General features: G+C 39.7%; 3 protein-coding genes across 4 annotated transcripts in view; 2 read left to right on the top strand and 1 right to left on the bottom strand.

Annotated features, from left to right (window-relative positions):
• The window catches only part of gcc2 (GRIP and coiled-coil domain containing 2), a 29,130-nt gene extending 24,475 nt beyond the window's left edge, over positions 1-4,655 (top strand). The window contains exons 23-24 of the mRNA XM_087804202.1: positions 3,509-3,710; positions 3,964-4,655. Of these exons, the coding sequence (XP_087660328.1) occupies positions 3,509-3,710; positions 3,964-4,037 (276 nt within the window). The 3' untranslated portion in view covers positions 4,038-4,655. The remainder of the gene's footprint in view (positions 1-3,508; positions 3,711-3,963) is intronic.
• On the bottom strand, positions 496-1,804 carry tmem223 (transmembrane protein 223). The gene has a single exon (XM_087804190.1). It carries the CDS (start codon positions 1,345-1,347, stop codon positions 679-681), a length of 669 nt encoding a protein of 222 aa, XP_087660316.1. The 5' UTR covers positions 1,348-1,804; the 3' UTR covers positions 496-678.
• Positions 4,656-5,350: 695 nt separating the features above from the next.
• Positions 5,351-16,355, top strand: part of LOC148067970 (LIM and senescent cell antigen-like-containing domain protein 1) — a 38,641-nt gene continuing 27,636 nt past the window's right edge. Inside the window, exon 1 of one of the 2 annotated variants that reach the window (XM_087804233.1) lies at positions 5,351-5,486. In XM_087804233.1, coding sequence (XP_087660359.1) covers positions 5,458-5,486 — 29 coding nt within the window. In that variant the 5' untranslated portion in view covers positions 5,351-5,457. Of the gene's footprint in view, positions 5,487-10,114; positions 10,252-16,355 lie in introns of those variants that run through there. The other variant, XM_087804232.1, reaches the window with a different exon arrangement.

Below are 16,355 nucleotides of genomic sequence, written 5' to 3'. Positions count from 1 at the left end.
GTGTAGTAACAAGTATATATGTGTAGTATTGTCCAGTACTTGACTCTGGTGTTGTGATAGTGTAGTAACAAGTATATATGTGTAGTATTGTCCAGTACTTGACTCTGGTGTTGTGATAGTGTAGTAACAAGTATATATGTGTAGTATTGTCCAGTACTTGACTCTGGTGTTGTGATAGTGTAGTAACAAGTATACATGTTTTATATTATATATTATTATATTTGTTTTTACTAAACTCTTTTCATTGAAATATTGACATTAGAAAATGATCTTAAGCTCCGCCCACTGAAAACACTTTGTTTTACTGGAGATGAAATCTCATTGACCATAACCACACCCACTCTGCTGTGATTGTTCAAGCATGGATGTTTGTCACCGCAAATCAATGGTCTCCACCTCCAAGGGACTCGTTGTCTAAACAAAGCATGATTACAGCTGGAGGAGGAGTGAAGCCATTATTACGTCATGATGGACTCTCGTAACCTCTCGTTCGTCCAGATTTCAGAGCAACTTTATAAAGTAATGAGTGTAAAACATTACATTTCAGAACCTTCACTACTGACACCAGAGTCGATGTTTAAGTGAGTCGTTGTTTTCTTAAAGTATTTATTATCTCGTGTCAACATTGATTCATCAGGGTTGAGTGACACCTGTCACTCAGGTGTTCAGATCTCAAGGTTAAAAGCGACGATAAGAACCGACGGTTCTGTCGAAGAGTCCGATGTTGGTGATGGTTCCGTCCTTGTCTAGCAGGAAGTAGAACCTGTGACCCCGGATCTTGAGCGGGATGAAGGTCTTGCTCTCGTCCCTGTGCGCGAAACACGCCACGTGACCCAGAGGAGCCGAGATGGATTTCCCGCGTCCTGGTCCCGCCACAGACTGCGTGGTCACGCGCACCATCCTCCCGCCCTGGTACAGAACCACCTGCTGGACCGAGCGTCGACAGAACAGAAGCGCGAGTCCACAGATGCCCGCGGCCACGCACGCGCACAGCGCCGTGAACCCGTACCTCCACGCGCACGAGCCCAGGTTCATCTGGAAGCTCCACGTGCTCGCGTCCGCGGACGTGTTTGAGGACCCGCCGGTGTCCCGGAGCTCGGTGTAGGCGAAGTGGGCCAGGTAGGTCCAGAAGACGACCTGGCCGCCGCAGAAGAAGGCGAGGACCCGGAAGAACCTGGTCCGGTCGTGGTGGAACAACGTGACGTCACCCGGCAGCGACGACAGTCCGCGACGCGGGACCTGCTGCGAGACTGAGGTCTTCAGAGGAACCCTGGTCCACACCAGTCTGTGGACGCGGGTCTGTCTGCAGCACACACGCGCCGAGCCCCACAGCAGCTCCAGAACCATCTCGTCTGGTACCAGCAGGACACTCGTCAGGCCGCCGCCATCTTTGAACGTGACGTCAGCGAGACTACGGAAATCGCGGAAGGACAAGAGTGAACCGAACGCGTCCTGTCAGCGAACGACGTTAAAATCAGATCCATGAGTGACATTTAAACACAACTTTATTGATATATTTGGTTTTTAATCGTCGATTTAATAGAGGAATAATGTCAATACATCTAGTGGTTAAATCTAGATCAATATTAAGTAAGTAAGTAAGTAAGTAATTTTTATTTATATAGCGCTTTTCCAGACCAGGGTCACAAAGCGCTTAAACAATCAAAACAATATTAAATAAAGTATATACTTTAAAGGTCAAGATAAAACTGAGAACAACACAGGAGTTCCAGAAAATCAAGGAAAAGCCTGAACAAATAGAAACGTCTTAAGATGTTTCTTAAAGGAGTCAGTAGATCATCAAACACACATGTTTCTTGAAGGAGTCAGTAGATCATCAAACACATGTTTCTTGAAGGAGTCAGTAGATCATCAAACACATATGTTTCTTGAAGGAGTCAGTAGATCATCAAACACATGTTTCTTGAAGGAGTCAGTAGATCATCAAACACAGATGTTTCTTGAAGGAGTCAGTAGATCATCAAACACAGATGTTTCTTGAAGGAGTCAGTAGATCATCAAACACAGATGTTTCTTGAAGGAGTCAGTAGATCATCAAACACAGATGTTTCTTGAAGGAGTCAGTAGATCATCAAACACACATGTTTCTTGAAGGAGTCAGTAGATCATCAAACACAGATGTTTCTTGAAGGAGTCAGTAGATCATCAAACACAGATGTTTCTTGAAGGAGTCAGTAGATCATCAAACACAGATGTTTCTTGAAGGAGTCAGTAGATCATCAAACACACATGTTTCTTGAAGGAGTCAGTAGATCATCAAACACAGATGTTTCTTGAAGGAGTCAGTAGATCATCAAACACAGATGTTTCTTGAAGGAGTCAGTAGATCATCAAACACAGAGATGGTTCCAAAGCTTAGGAGCAACAGTCTGGAAGGATTTCTCTCCTCTGGTCCGGAAGTTCAGGAACCATCAGTAGATTCTGATCCACAGACCTCAGAGCCCGAGCTGGGGTGTAAGTCTGGATCAGATCACTGATGGAAGGTCTGACCATGAATAGATCTGAAAGTAAGAACCAGAATTTTAAAGTTGATCCTGAAAGAAACTGGAAGCCAGTGAAGAGTTTGAAGGAGAAATGTGAGTTCTTCTACTAGAGCGGCTCAGAGTTCTGAATCAACTGCAGGCGAGACGATCCTTCTTGTTAAGACATGAAAACAAACTGTTACAATAGTCCAGACGAGAAGAAACAAACACATGGATTATAAGATCCAGATCATGTTCCGACAACATTTTCCTAAGTTTAGAGATTTTTCTCAGTTGAAGGAAACAGTTTCTGGTCAGTTTTCTTCAGTGTTGAACAAGAGACATGTCTTTATCAAATACAACACCCAGGTTTCTCAGGCTCAGTTTCACAGACTGACATAAGTCACTCAAGTACTTAACGTTTGACGTATGAGGAAAGTTTATTGTCCATATTAATGTTATTTCAAATCCTCAGGGGCCACATTGACTGAGGGGCCGTCAAGCTCGAATAAAGGAGTGAAAAAAGCCTAAATAAAGTATAACGATTCAAAAATACAGAAATGTGGCGCTGAAATAATTTTCAATAAATCAAGGTAATTACAATAAAATTATTATTTAATTGTATATTAAATACAGTTTTTTAAAAAACTTTCTACATGATCTGATGTTTAAATACAGTCTTAAGGGCCGCGTGTGTCGAGCTATAATCCATAAACTTTATTAATAAGAGTTTTTATTCAGTTTCTTCTCTGAAGTTCATCACAGAATAAATCCTTGTTTCGTGATTCAACTCATAGTTCTGATGTCACGGCGTCGTCACGTTGTGTGAATAAAGTTGTGTTTGAATGCAACACACTTGGATCAACAACCTCTCTGATCAAGGTCAAACCTACGAAGATGTTTGATTCTGATGGAAACATGATGAAGATTCTTCTTGGTTCAGACCAGGATGTTCTTAAGGTGTTTCTACCTGAAGGTCATGACCCTCTGAGATGCCAGGATGTAAGAGTGTGTTCTCGTCTCAGCTGCTGAAGAGTGAGGTGCGGCGGCTGGAGAGGAACCAGGAGCGAGAGAAGAGCGCCGCCAACCTGGAGTACTTGAAGAACGTCCTGCTGCAGTTCATCTTCTTGAGGTCCGGCAGCGAGCGTCAGGCGCTTCTGCCCGTCATGCAGACCATGTTGCAGCTCAGCCCCGAGGAGAAGAACAAGCTGGCGGCCATTGCTCAAGGTACGCATGTTGGTGGACAGAAGAGTCTCTAGAGGTGTGTGAAGAACATCTCAGTGTTCGGAACAACGTTGTCTTCGCATCGTTTGATGAAAGTGTCTCGACGTGTCATTGATCCTAAACATGGGATACAAACGTTTAAACACCGAGAACAATGGCGATGAAAACATGAAAAACCTTGTGATTCAAGGACACGATGACATCGTTTAGGTAGAACTTTATTGATTTATTGACGTGAACGTTGACGTCTCTGCAGGTGACGAGGAAGGATCTGCAGCCAGAGCTTCAGGCTGGACCTCGTACCTCCACAGCTGGTCGGGGATCAGATAGACAACAGTGTGTTGTCGTGACACATGTGTGCGACACGTCAACAGTGTGTTGTCGTGACACGTGTGTGCGACACGTCAACAGTGTGTTGTCGTCACACTTGTGTGCGACACGTCAACAGTGTGTTGTCGTCACACTTGTGTGCGACGGAGCTTCACGTCGACACGAAGCTGGACTCGAGACCAACGAAGGAAGAATGTTGACGAACAAACATGTCTGTGACGGAAACACTGGAAACATGTTGAAAAGATGCATCAATAATTATTGTATCTCAAGCATGAATCAAAGATTCTCAACATCTGCACTTTAATCACATCTGTATCTAAATCATAATCTTCTTAAAGGGGATTCAATCAAATGAAGGTTTTTGTTTCTTGATTTAACTTTTGAATCTCGATGTCGTTTGATCTGGTTTTATCAACTTCATGTAGAATTAATTATTTCTGCTGATCCAACATTAATGAGTACATTATTATTATTATTATTATCTTTCATGTGTTTCACTCCAGTTCTTCGTTTCCTCTTTTAACTGAAGGTGTTTAAATCCTCTGTGAAATGACAGTCGTTCCTCCTGAGCTGTTGATGTTTAATGTTGATTAAAGTGTTTCTTCTTCTCCGGCAGCTTCCGTGGATCGATCAGCTTGAATGAATGTATTGATCGCGTCACTCTTTCTGCTCCATAAACAATAAATCCTGTGTTTCCTCCTCAAAGAGTGTGTGACGTTGAACCTGAACGTTCTGGCTGAAGAACACGTCCCTCCCTCCAGGAAGAAGGAGTCCACTTCCTTTTAAGGAAATGTGTGGATTCTGCTGGACTCTGGTGATCAGAACCAACACCAGAGATGAAGGATCTGATTCTTAAACCCTCGAGGATTGAGGACAATTATTGGAAAACTTTCTTTAAAAACACATCAAGAGTGAAAGTTCTTTACAAAAGTATCCAAACACTGTTTCAGAAGTAATAGTATTGAGTTTATAGAGTAGCATCAGAGTAGGAATGTTGAGCAGGAGTCTGAGGGCGGGTCACTGGGACGGTTTTCCAGCTGTAAATAGTAAACGTGCAGCGATGCAGCCGCTCAGGAAGAAACTGTTTTCTGCGCATCTGGCTTTCAGAGTAAGAGCCTCCGTGTGACAGACAGCGATCTTATCATCACCAGTCGATCGAAGCGTGTTTCAATCGTGTGTCTGTAACATGACGCAGACAACATACACGTCACACACAAAAATAGCTTCTTAGTTCCTCCTTTACGGCGGGCTTTGCGTTTTAGTTTGAAAGACTCGAGCGGAAGTGCTGTTGACTGCGTGTGAATGACAAACAGAAGCTCAACGTTGAGCAGTTTCGAGTCAAAGTAACGTTTTTTTTCTTCTTCTCTTCATCTTTTCTTCTCTTCTTCTCTTCACCGGATCCGAGCTGCACGTCATCATGCTCGGCGTCTCCGAGCTGACGAACGGGTGAGAAATTAAACAATATCTTCATTGAGAAGAAAAAGATACGAAGTTGAGCTTTTTACGTGAAGGATGTAAATGTTTGTCTTGGAGATGTTTGTTGAGGCGCCAGCAGATGTTCTCTGAGTCCAACAGTAACTGATGATCATCTTAATTCACGAGCTTCACTCATGAAATGATGTTAAAAAGATGAATTTGATGTTTGTCTGAACTTGATCTGCTTCTGCTCTCTGCCTCCCTCTGCTGGCAGAGACGCGCTGGTGTTTCTCGGACTTCACGTCGTTTTCATTCAAAGAAAAACAGAATTTTATAGAAGTTTGTGTCCAAAGAAAGAAAGATTCATTCAGATCATTTATAGAAAATAATAATCATTGAATCGTGGTTTCTCTCGGTGTCAGACTCGAGGCACGAGCTTCAATCGTGTGTAGTTCATGAAAATGAAGATTTCAAGCTTTAACATTTAAAACCTTCTTAACCTTCAAGAAACATCTTCTAACATTTTTATTTGTTCAGGCTTTTCCTTGATTCTCTGGAACTCCTGTTATCAGTGTTATCTTGATCTTTAAAGTATATACTTTATTGAATATTATTTGATTGTTTAAGTTCTTTGTGACCCTGGTCTGGAAAAGTACTATATAAATACTTACTTAATTACTTGTAAAAGACATGTTGCGTCGTTTGTATTGTTATGAATGTTTTCACGTCACTTTATTCTCAGAAAAGTATTTTTTATTCAATGGTTTGAAGGTGTTTCGAGTATTTGTCGTTCAATCTTCAGTGAACTTGATAAGAACCTTTTCCTGCGTCTTTACTGTTGACGGTAAACATCTTTCATCGCTGCGTCACTTCCTGTTTCATCTGGTCAACCTACACACACACACACTTGTTGTGTGTGTGTGTGTACACGCAACACAGTGGGACTGTTGTGCACAGGAAGTGACGTGTCCGCTTGATAATGGCGTGTGTTTCCATGGACAGGAAGTTGGTTTATTTATAACGTTTAATCCTCTACACTGTTGAGTCTTAAATTAAGTTTATAATGAATCACTGACGTTTTCGGAGAAACTCTCATGAAAGAACAATTTAATTTAATATTAATTTAATGTTTAATAATGATTCCATTTCTCTGCTTGTTTTTCATTTTTAAACTCTTGAACAATTAAAAATATCAAGTTAAACTTTCACGTCATTCCTCAGTGTGCCGGAGCAGGAGTTTTACGCATGCGCACTCGACATCCGGTTACAACTGAGGGTGCAGTACTGTTGCTGTCCACTTGATGGCGACAGCTTGTTTCATGTCATAGACGTGGAGACGCTCGGTTTCATGACGTCACTGCGTAACTTCTGTGACGATCAAAGAATCAGAAACTTTTATTGTGTTTGTTGTTCAAACGTGTAGTTGTTGGTTCAGAATCAACGACGAAAGAAGATAAAACACAAAGAACACGTCAATCTTTTCATTGAATTCAATGAAATGAATCACAAACTTTAGTAAAATAGTATTAAATTCAAGATTCAATGAAAATAACACAAAGATAAATAAAGTTATGATGAGAAAATGTTTATTTACACAATAACTTGAATAAACAATAATAACACATTGAAACTAACATGAAACATGTCAAGATTCACCTGTGATTGACAGGATCGTGGGAGGAAACCAGAGTGTAGTGTGGTGATGTCAGACTGTTGTGTGTCACAGGAATGTTGTGTGTCACAGGAATGTTGTGCGCGTCACGACTCGCTGATACACACACGAGCTGCAATGATGTGTTACGATGTCGACACATGAAAGTGTTACACACTTGTGTAGTGTTGATGTCACAACAACACACACACACAGATGATACAATAGAGTCACACTTCACAACAACACACACACTGATGATACAATAGAGTCACACTTCACAACAACACACACACTGATGATACAATAGAGTCAAACATCACAACAACACACACACACTGATGATACAATAGAGTCACACATCACAACAACACACACACACTGATGATACAATAGAGTCAAACATCACAACAACACACACACACTGATGATACAATAGAGTCACACTTCACAACAACACATACACTGATGATACAATACAGTAACACATCACAACAACACACACACAGATGATACAATAGAGTCACACTTCACAACAACACACACACTGATGATACAATAGAGTCACACATCACAACAACACACACACACACTGATGATACAATAGAGTCACACATCACAACAACACACACACACTGATGATACAATAGAGTCACACTTCACAACAACACACACACTGATGATACAATAGAGTCACACATCACAACAACACACACAGATGATACAATAGAGTCACACTTCACAACAACACACACACTGATGATACAATAGAGTCACACTTCACAACAACACACACACACTGATGATACAATAGAGTCACACAACACAACAACACACACAGCTGATACAATAGAGTCACACATCACAACAACACACACACACTTATGATACAATAGAGTCACACAACACAACAACACACACAGATTATACAATAGAGTCACACTTCACAACAACACACACACACTGATGATACAATAGAGTCACACAACACAACAACACACACAGATTATACAATATAATCACACTTCACAACAACACATACACACTGATGATACAATAGAGTCACACATCACAACAACACACACAGATGATACAATAGAGTCACACTTCACAACAACACACACACTGATGATACAATAGAGTCACACTTCACAACAACACACACACACTGATGATACAATAGAGTCACACAACACAACAACACACACAGATGATACAATAGAGTCACACATCACAAAAACACACACACACTGATGATACAATAGAGTCACACATCACAACAACACACACACTGATGATACAATAGAGTCACACATCACAACAATACACACTGATGATACAATAGAGTCACACATCACAACAACACACACACTGATGATACAATAGAGTCACACATCACAACAATACACACTGATGATACAATAGAGTCACACATCACAACAACACACACACTGATGATACAATAGAGTCACACATCACAACAACACACACACACACTGATGATACAATAGAGTCACACATCACAACAACACACACACACACTGATGATACAATAGAGTCACACATCACAACAACACACACACACTGATGATACAATAGAGTCACACATCACAACAACACACACACACTGATGATACAATAGAGTCACACATCACAACAACACACACACACACTGATGATACAATAGAGTCACACATCACAACAACACACACACACTGATGATACAATAGAGTCACACATCACAACAACACACACTATATCATCATAACAGTGACGTCAGAACAAACTAATAGAGCCCAGAGCTGCTGGATCATCATCACATGATGGTCTCTAGTGTCGTTCTGGACCTGAAGGTTCTTGTGTCTCTGATGGTCTGAAGGTCAGAAATGTGTCCGTGGGCGTCGCCGTGGGAACAGACGGACAAAGACTCTCTTGACTCTGCAGGAGGCGTGTCTACCTGCTGGAGGGGGCGGAGCCACAGCAGGCTGGAACAGAAGGTGTGCAGGATCTGGAACCTCCTGCGTACATGCCTTGCTCAAGAGCTGCTGCCTGGACGTGTGCGAGGAGGTTCTGCAGGACGGAAGGAAGGAAGGAAGGAAGGAAGGAGAGAAGTAGTGAAGGAGAGAAGGAGAGAAAGAGAGAAGTAGTGAAGGAAGGAAGGAAGGAGTGAAGGAGAGAAGGAAGGAGTGAAGGAGAGAAGGAAGGAAGGAAGGAGTGAAGGAGTGAAGGAGAGAAGGAAGGAGTGAAGGAGAGAAGGAAGGAAGGAAGGAGTGAAGGAGAGAAGGAGTGAAGGAGAGAAGGAAGGAAGGAGTGAAGGAGAGAAGGAAGGAAGGAGAGAAGGAGTGAAGGAAGGAAGAAAGGAAGAAAGGAAGGAGTGAAGGAGTGAAGGAAAGAAGGAAGGAGAGAAGGAGTGAAGACTTGAAGACTTGAAGGAAGGAGAGAAGACGTGAAGGAGTGAAGGAGAGAAGGAGTGAAGGAAGGAGTAAAGGAGTGAAGACTTGAAGGAGAGAAGGAGTGAAGGAGTAAAGGAGTGAAGGAGTGAAGGAAGGAGTAAAGGAGTGAAGACTTGAAGGAGAGAAGGAGTGAAGGAGTGAAGGAAGGAGTAAAGGAGTGAAGACTTGAAGAAGTGAAGGAGTGAAGGAGTGAAGAAGTGAAGGAGTGAAGGAGTTAAGGAGTGAAGGAGTGAAGGAGTGAAGGAGTGAAGGAGTGAAGGAGTGAAGGAGTGAAGGAGTGAAGGAGTGAAGACTTGAAGGAGTGAAGGAGTGAAGGAGTGAAGGAGTGAAGGAGTGAAGGAGTGAAGGAGTGAAGACTTGAAGGAGTGAAGGAGTGAAGGAGTGAAGGAGTGAAGGAGTGAAGGAGTGAAGGAGTGAAGGAGTGAAGGAGTGAAGGAGTGAAGGAGTGAAGGAAGGAGTAAAGGAGTGAAGACTTGAAGGAGTGAAGGAGTGAAGGAGTGAAGGAGTGAAGGAAGGAGTAAAGGAGTGAAGACTTGAAGGAGTGAAGGAGTGAAGGAGTGAAGGAGTGAAGGAGTGAAGGAGTGAAGGAGTGAAGGAGTGCGATGACATCGCTGAGGTTGAAGGCGTTGATTCACTCCGACTTGTACCGACGCCGGCAGGATCGACTGGACTCTTGTGGAATCAGACTCGGGTGAGAATATTCTCTTTAGACACTTTCTGATGTTCTGGAGTTTGTTTGAGTTGCTGGAGAAACGCTGGTGTTTGATCAGTAAATACTGCAGCTGATGGTGGAATTCTTTCAAGTCATGTGACCCACGATCCTGGTTCCTATTGGTCAAACCTTAATATATAGTGATATAGAGTAGTAACAAGTATATATGTGTAGTATTGTCCAGTACTTGACTCTGGTGTTGTGATAGAGTAGTAACAAGTATATATGTGTAGTATTGTCCAGTACTTGACTCTGGTGTTGTGATAGAGTAGTAACAAGTATATATGTGTAGTATTGTCCAGTACTTGACTCTGGTGTTGTGATAGTGTAGTAACAAGTATATATGTGTAGTATTGTCCAGTACTTGACTCTGGTGTTGTGATAGAGTAGTAACAAGTATATATGTGTAGTATTGTCCAGTACTTGACTCTGGTGTTGTGATAGTGTAGTAACAAGTATATATGTGTAGTATTGTCCAGTACTTGACTCTGGTGTTGTGATAGAGTAGTAACAAGTATATATGTGTAGTATTGTCCAGTACTTGACTCTGGTGTTGTGATAGTGTAGTAACAAGTATATATGTGTAGTATTGTCCAGTACTTGACCCTGGTGTTGTGATAGTGTAGTAACAATTATATATGTGTAGTATTGTCCAGTACTTGACTCTGGTGTTGTGATAGTGTAGTAACAAGTATATATGTGTAGTATTGTCCAGTACTTGACTCTGGTGTTGTGATAGTGTAGTAACAAGTATATATGTGTAGTATTGTCCAGTACTTGACTCTGGTGTTGTGATAGTGTAGTAACAAGTATATATGTGTAGTATTGTCCAGTACTTGACCCTGGTGTTGTGATAGTGTAGTAACAAGTATATATGTGTAGTATTGTCCAGTACTTGACTCTGGTGTTGTGATAGTGTAGTAACAAGTATATATGTGTAGTATTGTCCAGTACTTGACTCTGGTGTTGTGATAGTGTAGTAACAAGTATATATGTGTAGTATTGTCCAGTACTTGACTCTGGTGTTGTGATAGTGTAGTAACAAGTATATATGTGTAGTATTGTCCAGTACTTGACTCTGGTGTTGTGATAGTGTAGTAACAAGTATATATGTGTAGTATTGTCCAGTACTTGACTCTGGTGTTGTGATAGTGTAGTAACAAGTATATATATGTGTAGTATTGTCCAGTACTTGACTCTGGTGTTGTGAAAGTGTAGTAACAAGTATACATGTGTAGTATTGTCCAGTACTTGACTCTGGTGTTGTGATAGTGTAGTAACAAGTATATATGTGTAGTATTGTCCAGTACTTGACTCTGGTGTTGTGAAAGTGTAGTAACAAGTATACATGTGTAGTATTGTCCAGTACTTGACTCTGGTGTTGTGATAGTGTAGTAACAAGTATATATGTGTAGTATTGTCCAGTACTTGACTCTGGTGTTGTGATAGTGTAGTAACAAGTATATATGTGTAGTATTGTCCAGTACTTGACTCTGGTGTTGTGATAGTGTAGTAACAAGTATATATATGTGTAGTATTGTCCAGTACTTGACTCTGGTGTTGTGAAAGTGTAGTAACAAGTATACATGTGTAGTATTGTCCAGTACTTGACTCTGGTGTTGTGATAGTGTAGTAACAAGTATACATGTGTAGTATTGTCCAGTACTTGACTCTGGTGTTGTAGTATTTACAGACCACATGACTCTTGAAGTCGTAACTACTTTAATTTGTTTTCAAACCAAAATATGTCCAAACATCAGCTTTAAAAGCTGCTCGACTCACTGTATCCTCTCGTCCTCAGTCATCATTCTTCCTTTAGCTGTGGCGGGCGTAACGACTGCTGCCATCTAGAGGCCGGAAGTTTAAATGCAAGATAAAAATAGAACCATTTTAATATTTTCATGTGATTTGTAAATTTGTTTAAAAACCAAAACAAAGTGCTTTTAAACATCAATAGTATTGTGTGAAAATAAAGCAACATTTAAACGTAACAATATGTAACAATAGTGTCATGAAGTATTTTCCTGAGAGCGTGAAGACGGTGAAAGAATGAAGTCGCGTCAGGAGTGTGTTTTGTCGAGTCGATCAAATCTATTAATTATCAATAAATGTTAATTTTTCATCTGAAGTTGTGTTGATGTTGTGAGTCGAGAACAAAACCTTCGACATGTTAGTCATGAACTGTGTTGACTTTGTGTCTGACGTGTTTTCCTCAATCACACTTTTTATGACCCTTAAAGGTATCACTGTTGACACTGTGTGTGTGTGTGTGTGTGTGTGTGTGTGTGTGTGTGTCTGTGTGTGTGTGTGTGTGTGTGTGTGTGTGTGTGTGTGTGTGTGTGTGTGTCTGTGTGTGTGTGTGTGTGTGTGTGTGTGTGTGTGTGTGTGTGTGTCTGTGTGTGTGTGTGTGTGTGTGTGGGGGGGTGTGTCTGTGTGTGTGTGTGTGTGTGTGTGTGTGTGTGTGTGTGTGTGTGTGTGTGTGTGTGTGTGTGTGTGTGTGTGTGTGTGTGTGTGTGTGTGTGTGTGTGTGTGTGTGTGTGTGTGTGTGTGTGCGTGTGTGTGTGTACTCAGGGCGTGTGATTCATTAGATATGTACTGTGTGAAGCTTGGGAAAATAATTATGTCCTTCACTTTTAAATCACCTTTTAATGAAGTTCTTGCTGTTCTTGATGTTCTTGATGTTCTTGATGTTCATGAAGTTCATACAGTTCATGATGTTCATAATGTTAAAAGTTCTTGTTCTTATGAACATTATGAACATCGTGAACTTCATGAACATCAAGAACATCAAGAACATCAAGAACATCAAGAACATCATGAACTTCATGAACATCATGAACATATGAACATCGTGAACATCATGAACATCATGAACATCATGAACATCATGAACATCAGGAACATCATGAACATCATGAACATCATGAACATCATGAACATCGAGAACAGCATGAACATCAAGAACATCAAGAACATTGTGAACATCATGAACATCATGAACATCAAGAACATCAAGAACATCAAGAACTTCATGAACATCAAGAACATCAAGAACATCAAGAACATCAAGAACATCAAGCACATCAAGAACATCATGAACATCATGAACTTCATGAACATCAAGAACATCAAGAACATCATGAACATCATGAACATCAAGAACATCATGAACATCATGAACATCATGAACATCATGAACATCAAGAACAGCATGAACATCAAGAACATGAAGAACATTGTGAACATCATGAACATCATGAACATCGTGAACTTCATGAACATCAAGAACATCAAGAACATCATGAACATCATGAACATCATGAACATCATGAACATCAAGAACAGCATGAACATCAAGAACATCAAGAACATCAAGAACATCATGAACATCATGAACATCAAGAACATCAGGAACATCATGAACATCATGAACTTCATGAACATCAAGAACATCAAGAACATCAAGAACTTCATGAACATCAAGAACATCAAGAACATCAAGAACATCAAGCACATCAAGAACATCATGAACATCATGAACTTCATGAACATCAAGAACATCAAGAACATCATGAACATCATGAACATCAAGAACATCATGAACATCATGAACATCATGAACATCATGAACATCAAGAACAGCATGAACATCAAGAACATGAAGAACATTGTGAACATCATGAACATTGTGAACATCGTGAACTTCATGAACATCAAGAACATCAAGAACATCAAGAACATCATGAACTTCATGAACATCATAAACATATGAACATCAAGAACATCAAGAACATCATGAACATCATGAACATCATGAACATCAAGAACATCATGAACATCAAGAACAGCATGAACATCAAGAACATCGTGAACATCATGAACATCATGAACATCAAGAACATCAGGAACATCATGAACATCATGAACATCATGAACTTCATGAACATCAAGAACATCAAGAACATCATGAACTTCATGAACATCAAGAACATCATGAACATCATGAACATCATGAACATCAAGAACATCAAGAACATCAAGAACATCAAGCACATCAAGAACATCATGAACTTCATGAACATCAAGAACATCAAGAACATCATGAACATCATGAACATCAAGAACATCAAGAACATCATGAACATCATGAACATCAAGAACAGCATGAACATCAAGAACATCAAGAACATCAAGAACATCATGAACATCAAGAACATCAGGAACATCAAGAACAGCATGAACATCATGAACTTGATGAACATCAAGAACATCAAGAACATCAAGAACATCATGAACATCATGAACATCATGAACATCAAGAACATCATGAACTTGATGAACATCAACAACAAATCCAATAGTTTGAAGAACATCATGAACTTGATGAACATCAAGAACATCATGAACATCAAGAACATCATGAACATCATGAACATCATGAACATCAAAAACATCAAGAACATCATGAACATCAAGAACATCATGAACTTGATGAACATCAACAACAAATCCAATAGTTTGAAGAACATCATGAACTTGATGAACATCAAGAACATCATGAACATCAAGAACATCAAGAACATCATGAACATCATGAACATCAAGAACATCATGAACTTGATGAACATCAAGAACATCATGAACATCAAGAACATCATGAAAATCATGAACATCAAGAACATCAAGAACATCATGAACATCAAGAACATCATGAACTTGATGAACATCAACAACAAATCCAATAGTTTGAAGAACATCATGAACTTGATGAACATCAAGAACATCATGAACATCATGAACATCAAGAACATCATGAACTTGATGAACATCAAGAACATCATGAACTTGATGAACATCAATTACATCATGAACATCGTGAACATCAAGAACATCATGAACATCATGAACATCATGAACATCAAAAACATCAAGAACATCAAGAACATCAAGAACATCATGAACTTGATGAACATCAAGAACATCATGAGCATCAAGAACATCATGAACATCATGAACATCAAGAACATCATGAACTTGATGAACATCAACAACAAATCCAATAGTTTGAAGAACATCATGAACTTGATGAACACCAAGAACATCATGAACATCAAGAACATCATGAACATCATGAACATCATGAACATCAAGAACATCAAGAACATCAAGAACATCAAGAACATCATGAACATCATGAACATCAAGAACATCATGAACTTGATGAACATCAACAACAAATCCAATAGTTTGAAGAACATCATGAACTTGATGAACACCAAGAACATCATGAACATCAAGAACATCATGAACATCATGAACATCAAGAACATCAAGAACATCATGAACTTGATGAACATCAAGAACATCATGAACATCATGAACATCAAGAACATCATGAACATCATGAACATCATGAACATCATGAACATCATGAACATCATGAACATCAAGAACATCATGAACTTGATGAACATCAAGAACATCATGAACATCATGAACATCATGAACATCATGAACATCATGAACATCATGAACATCATGAACATCAAGAACATCATGAACTTGATGAACATCAACAACAAATCCAATAGTTTGAAGAACATCATGAACTTGATGAACATCAAGAACATCATGAACATCAAGAACATCAAGAACATCAAGAACATCATGAACATCAAGAACATCATGAACTTGATGAACATCAACAACAAATCCAATAGTTTGAAGAACATCATGAACTTGATGAACATCAACAACAAATCCAATAGTTTGAAGAACATCATTAACTTGATGAACATCAACAACAAATCCAATAGTTTGAAGAGCATCATGAACATCAAGAACATCAAGAACATCATGAACATCAAGAACATCATGAACATCATGAACTTGATGAACATCAAGAACATCATGAACATCAAGAACATCATGAACATCATGAACATCATGAACTTGATGAACATCAAGAACATCAAGAACATCAAGAACATCATGAACATCATAAACATCAAGAACATCAAGAACATCAAGAACATCAAGAACATCATGAACATCAAGAACATCATGAACATAATGAACTTGAT

This window comes from Callionymus lyra, chromosome 12, assembly GCF_982586985.1.
Source record: "Callionymus lyra chromosome 12, fCalLyr1.hap1.1, whole genome shotgun sequence".
NCBI classification, from domain to species: domain Eukaryota; kingdom Metazoa; phylum Chordata; class Actinopteri; order Syngnathiformes; family Callionymidae; genus Callionymus; species Callionymus lyra.
Note: the sequence above shows the minus strand (reverse complement) of the source record. Positions and strands in the feature narration are given on the sequence as shown.

Excerpts from the sequence above, each read along its gene's own strand:
- tmem223 (XM_087804190.1), bottom strand. The coding sequence starts at position 1,347 with ATGGTTCTGGAGCTGCTGTGGGGCTCGGCGCGTGTGTGCTGCAGACAG.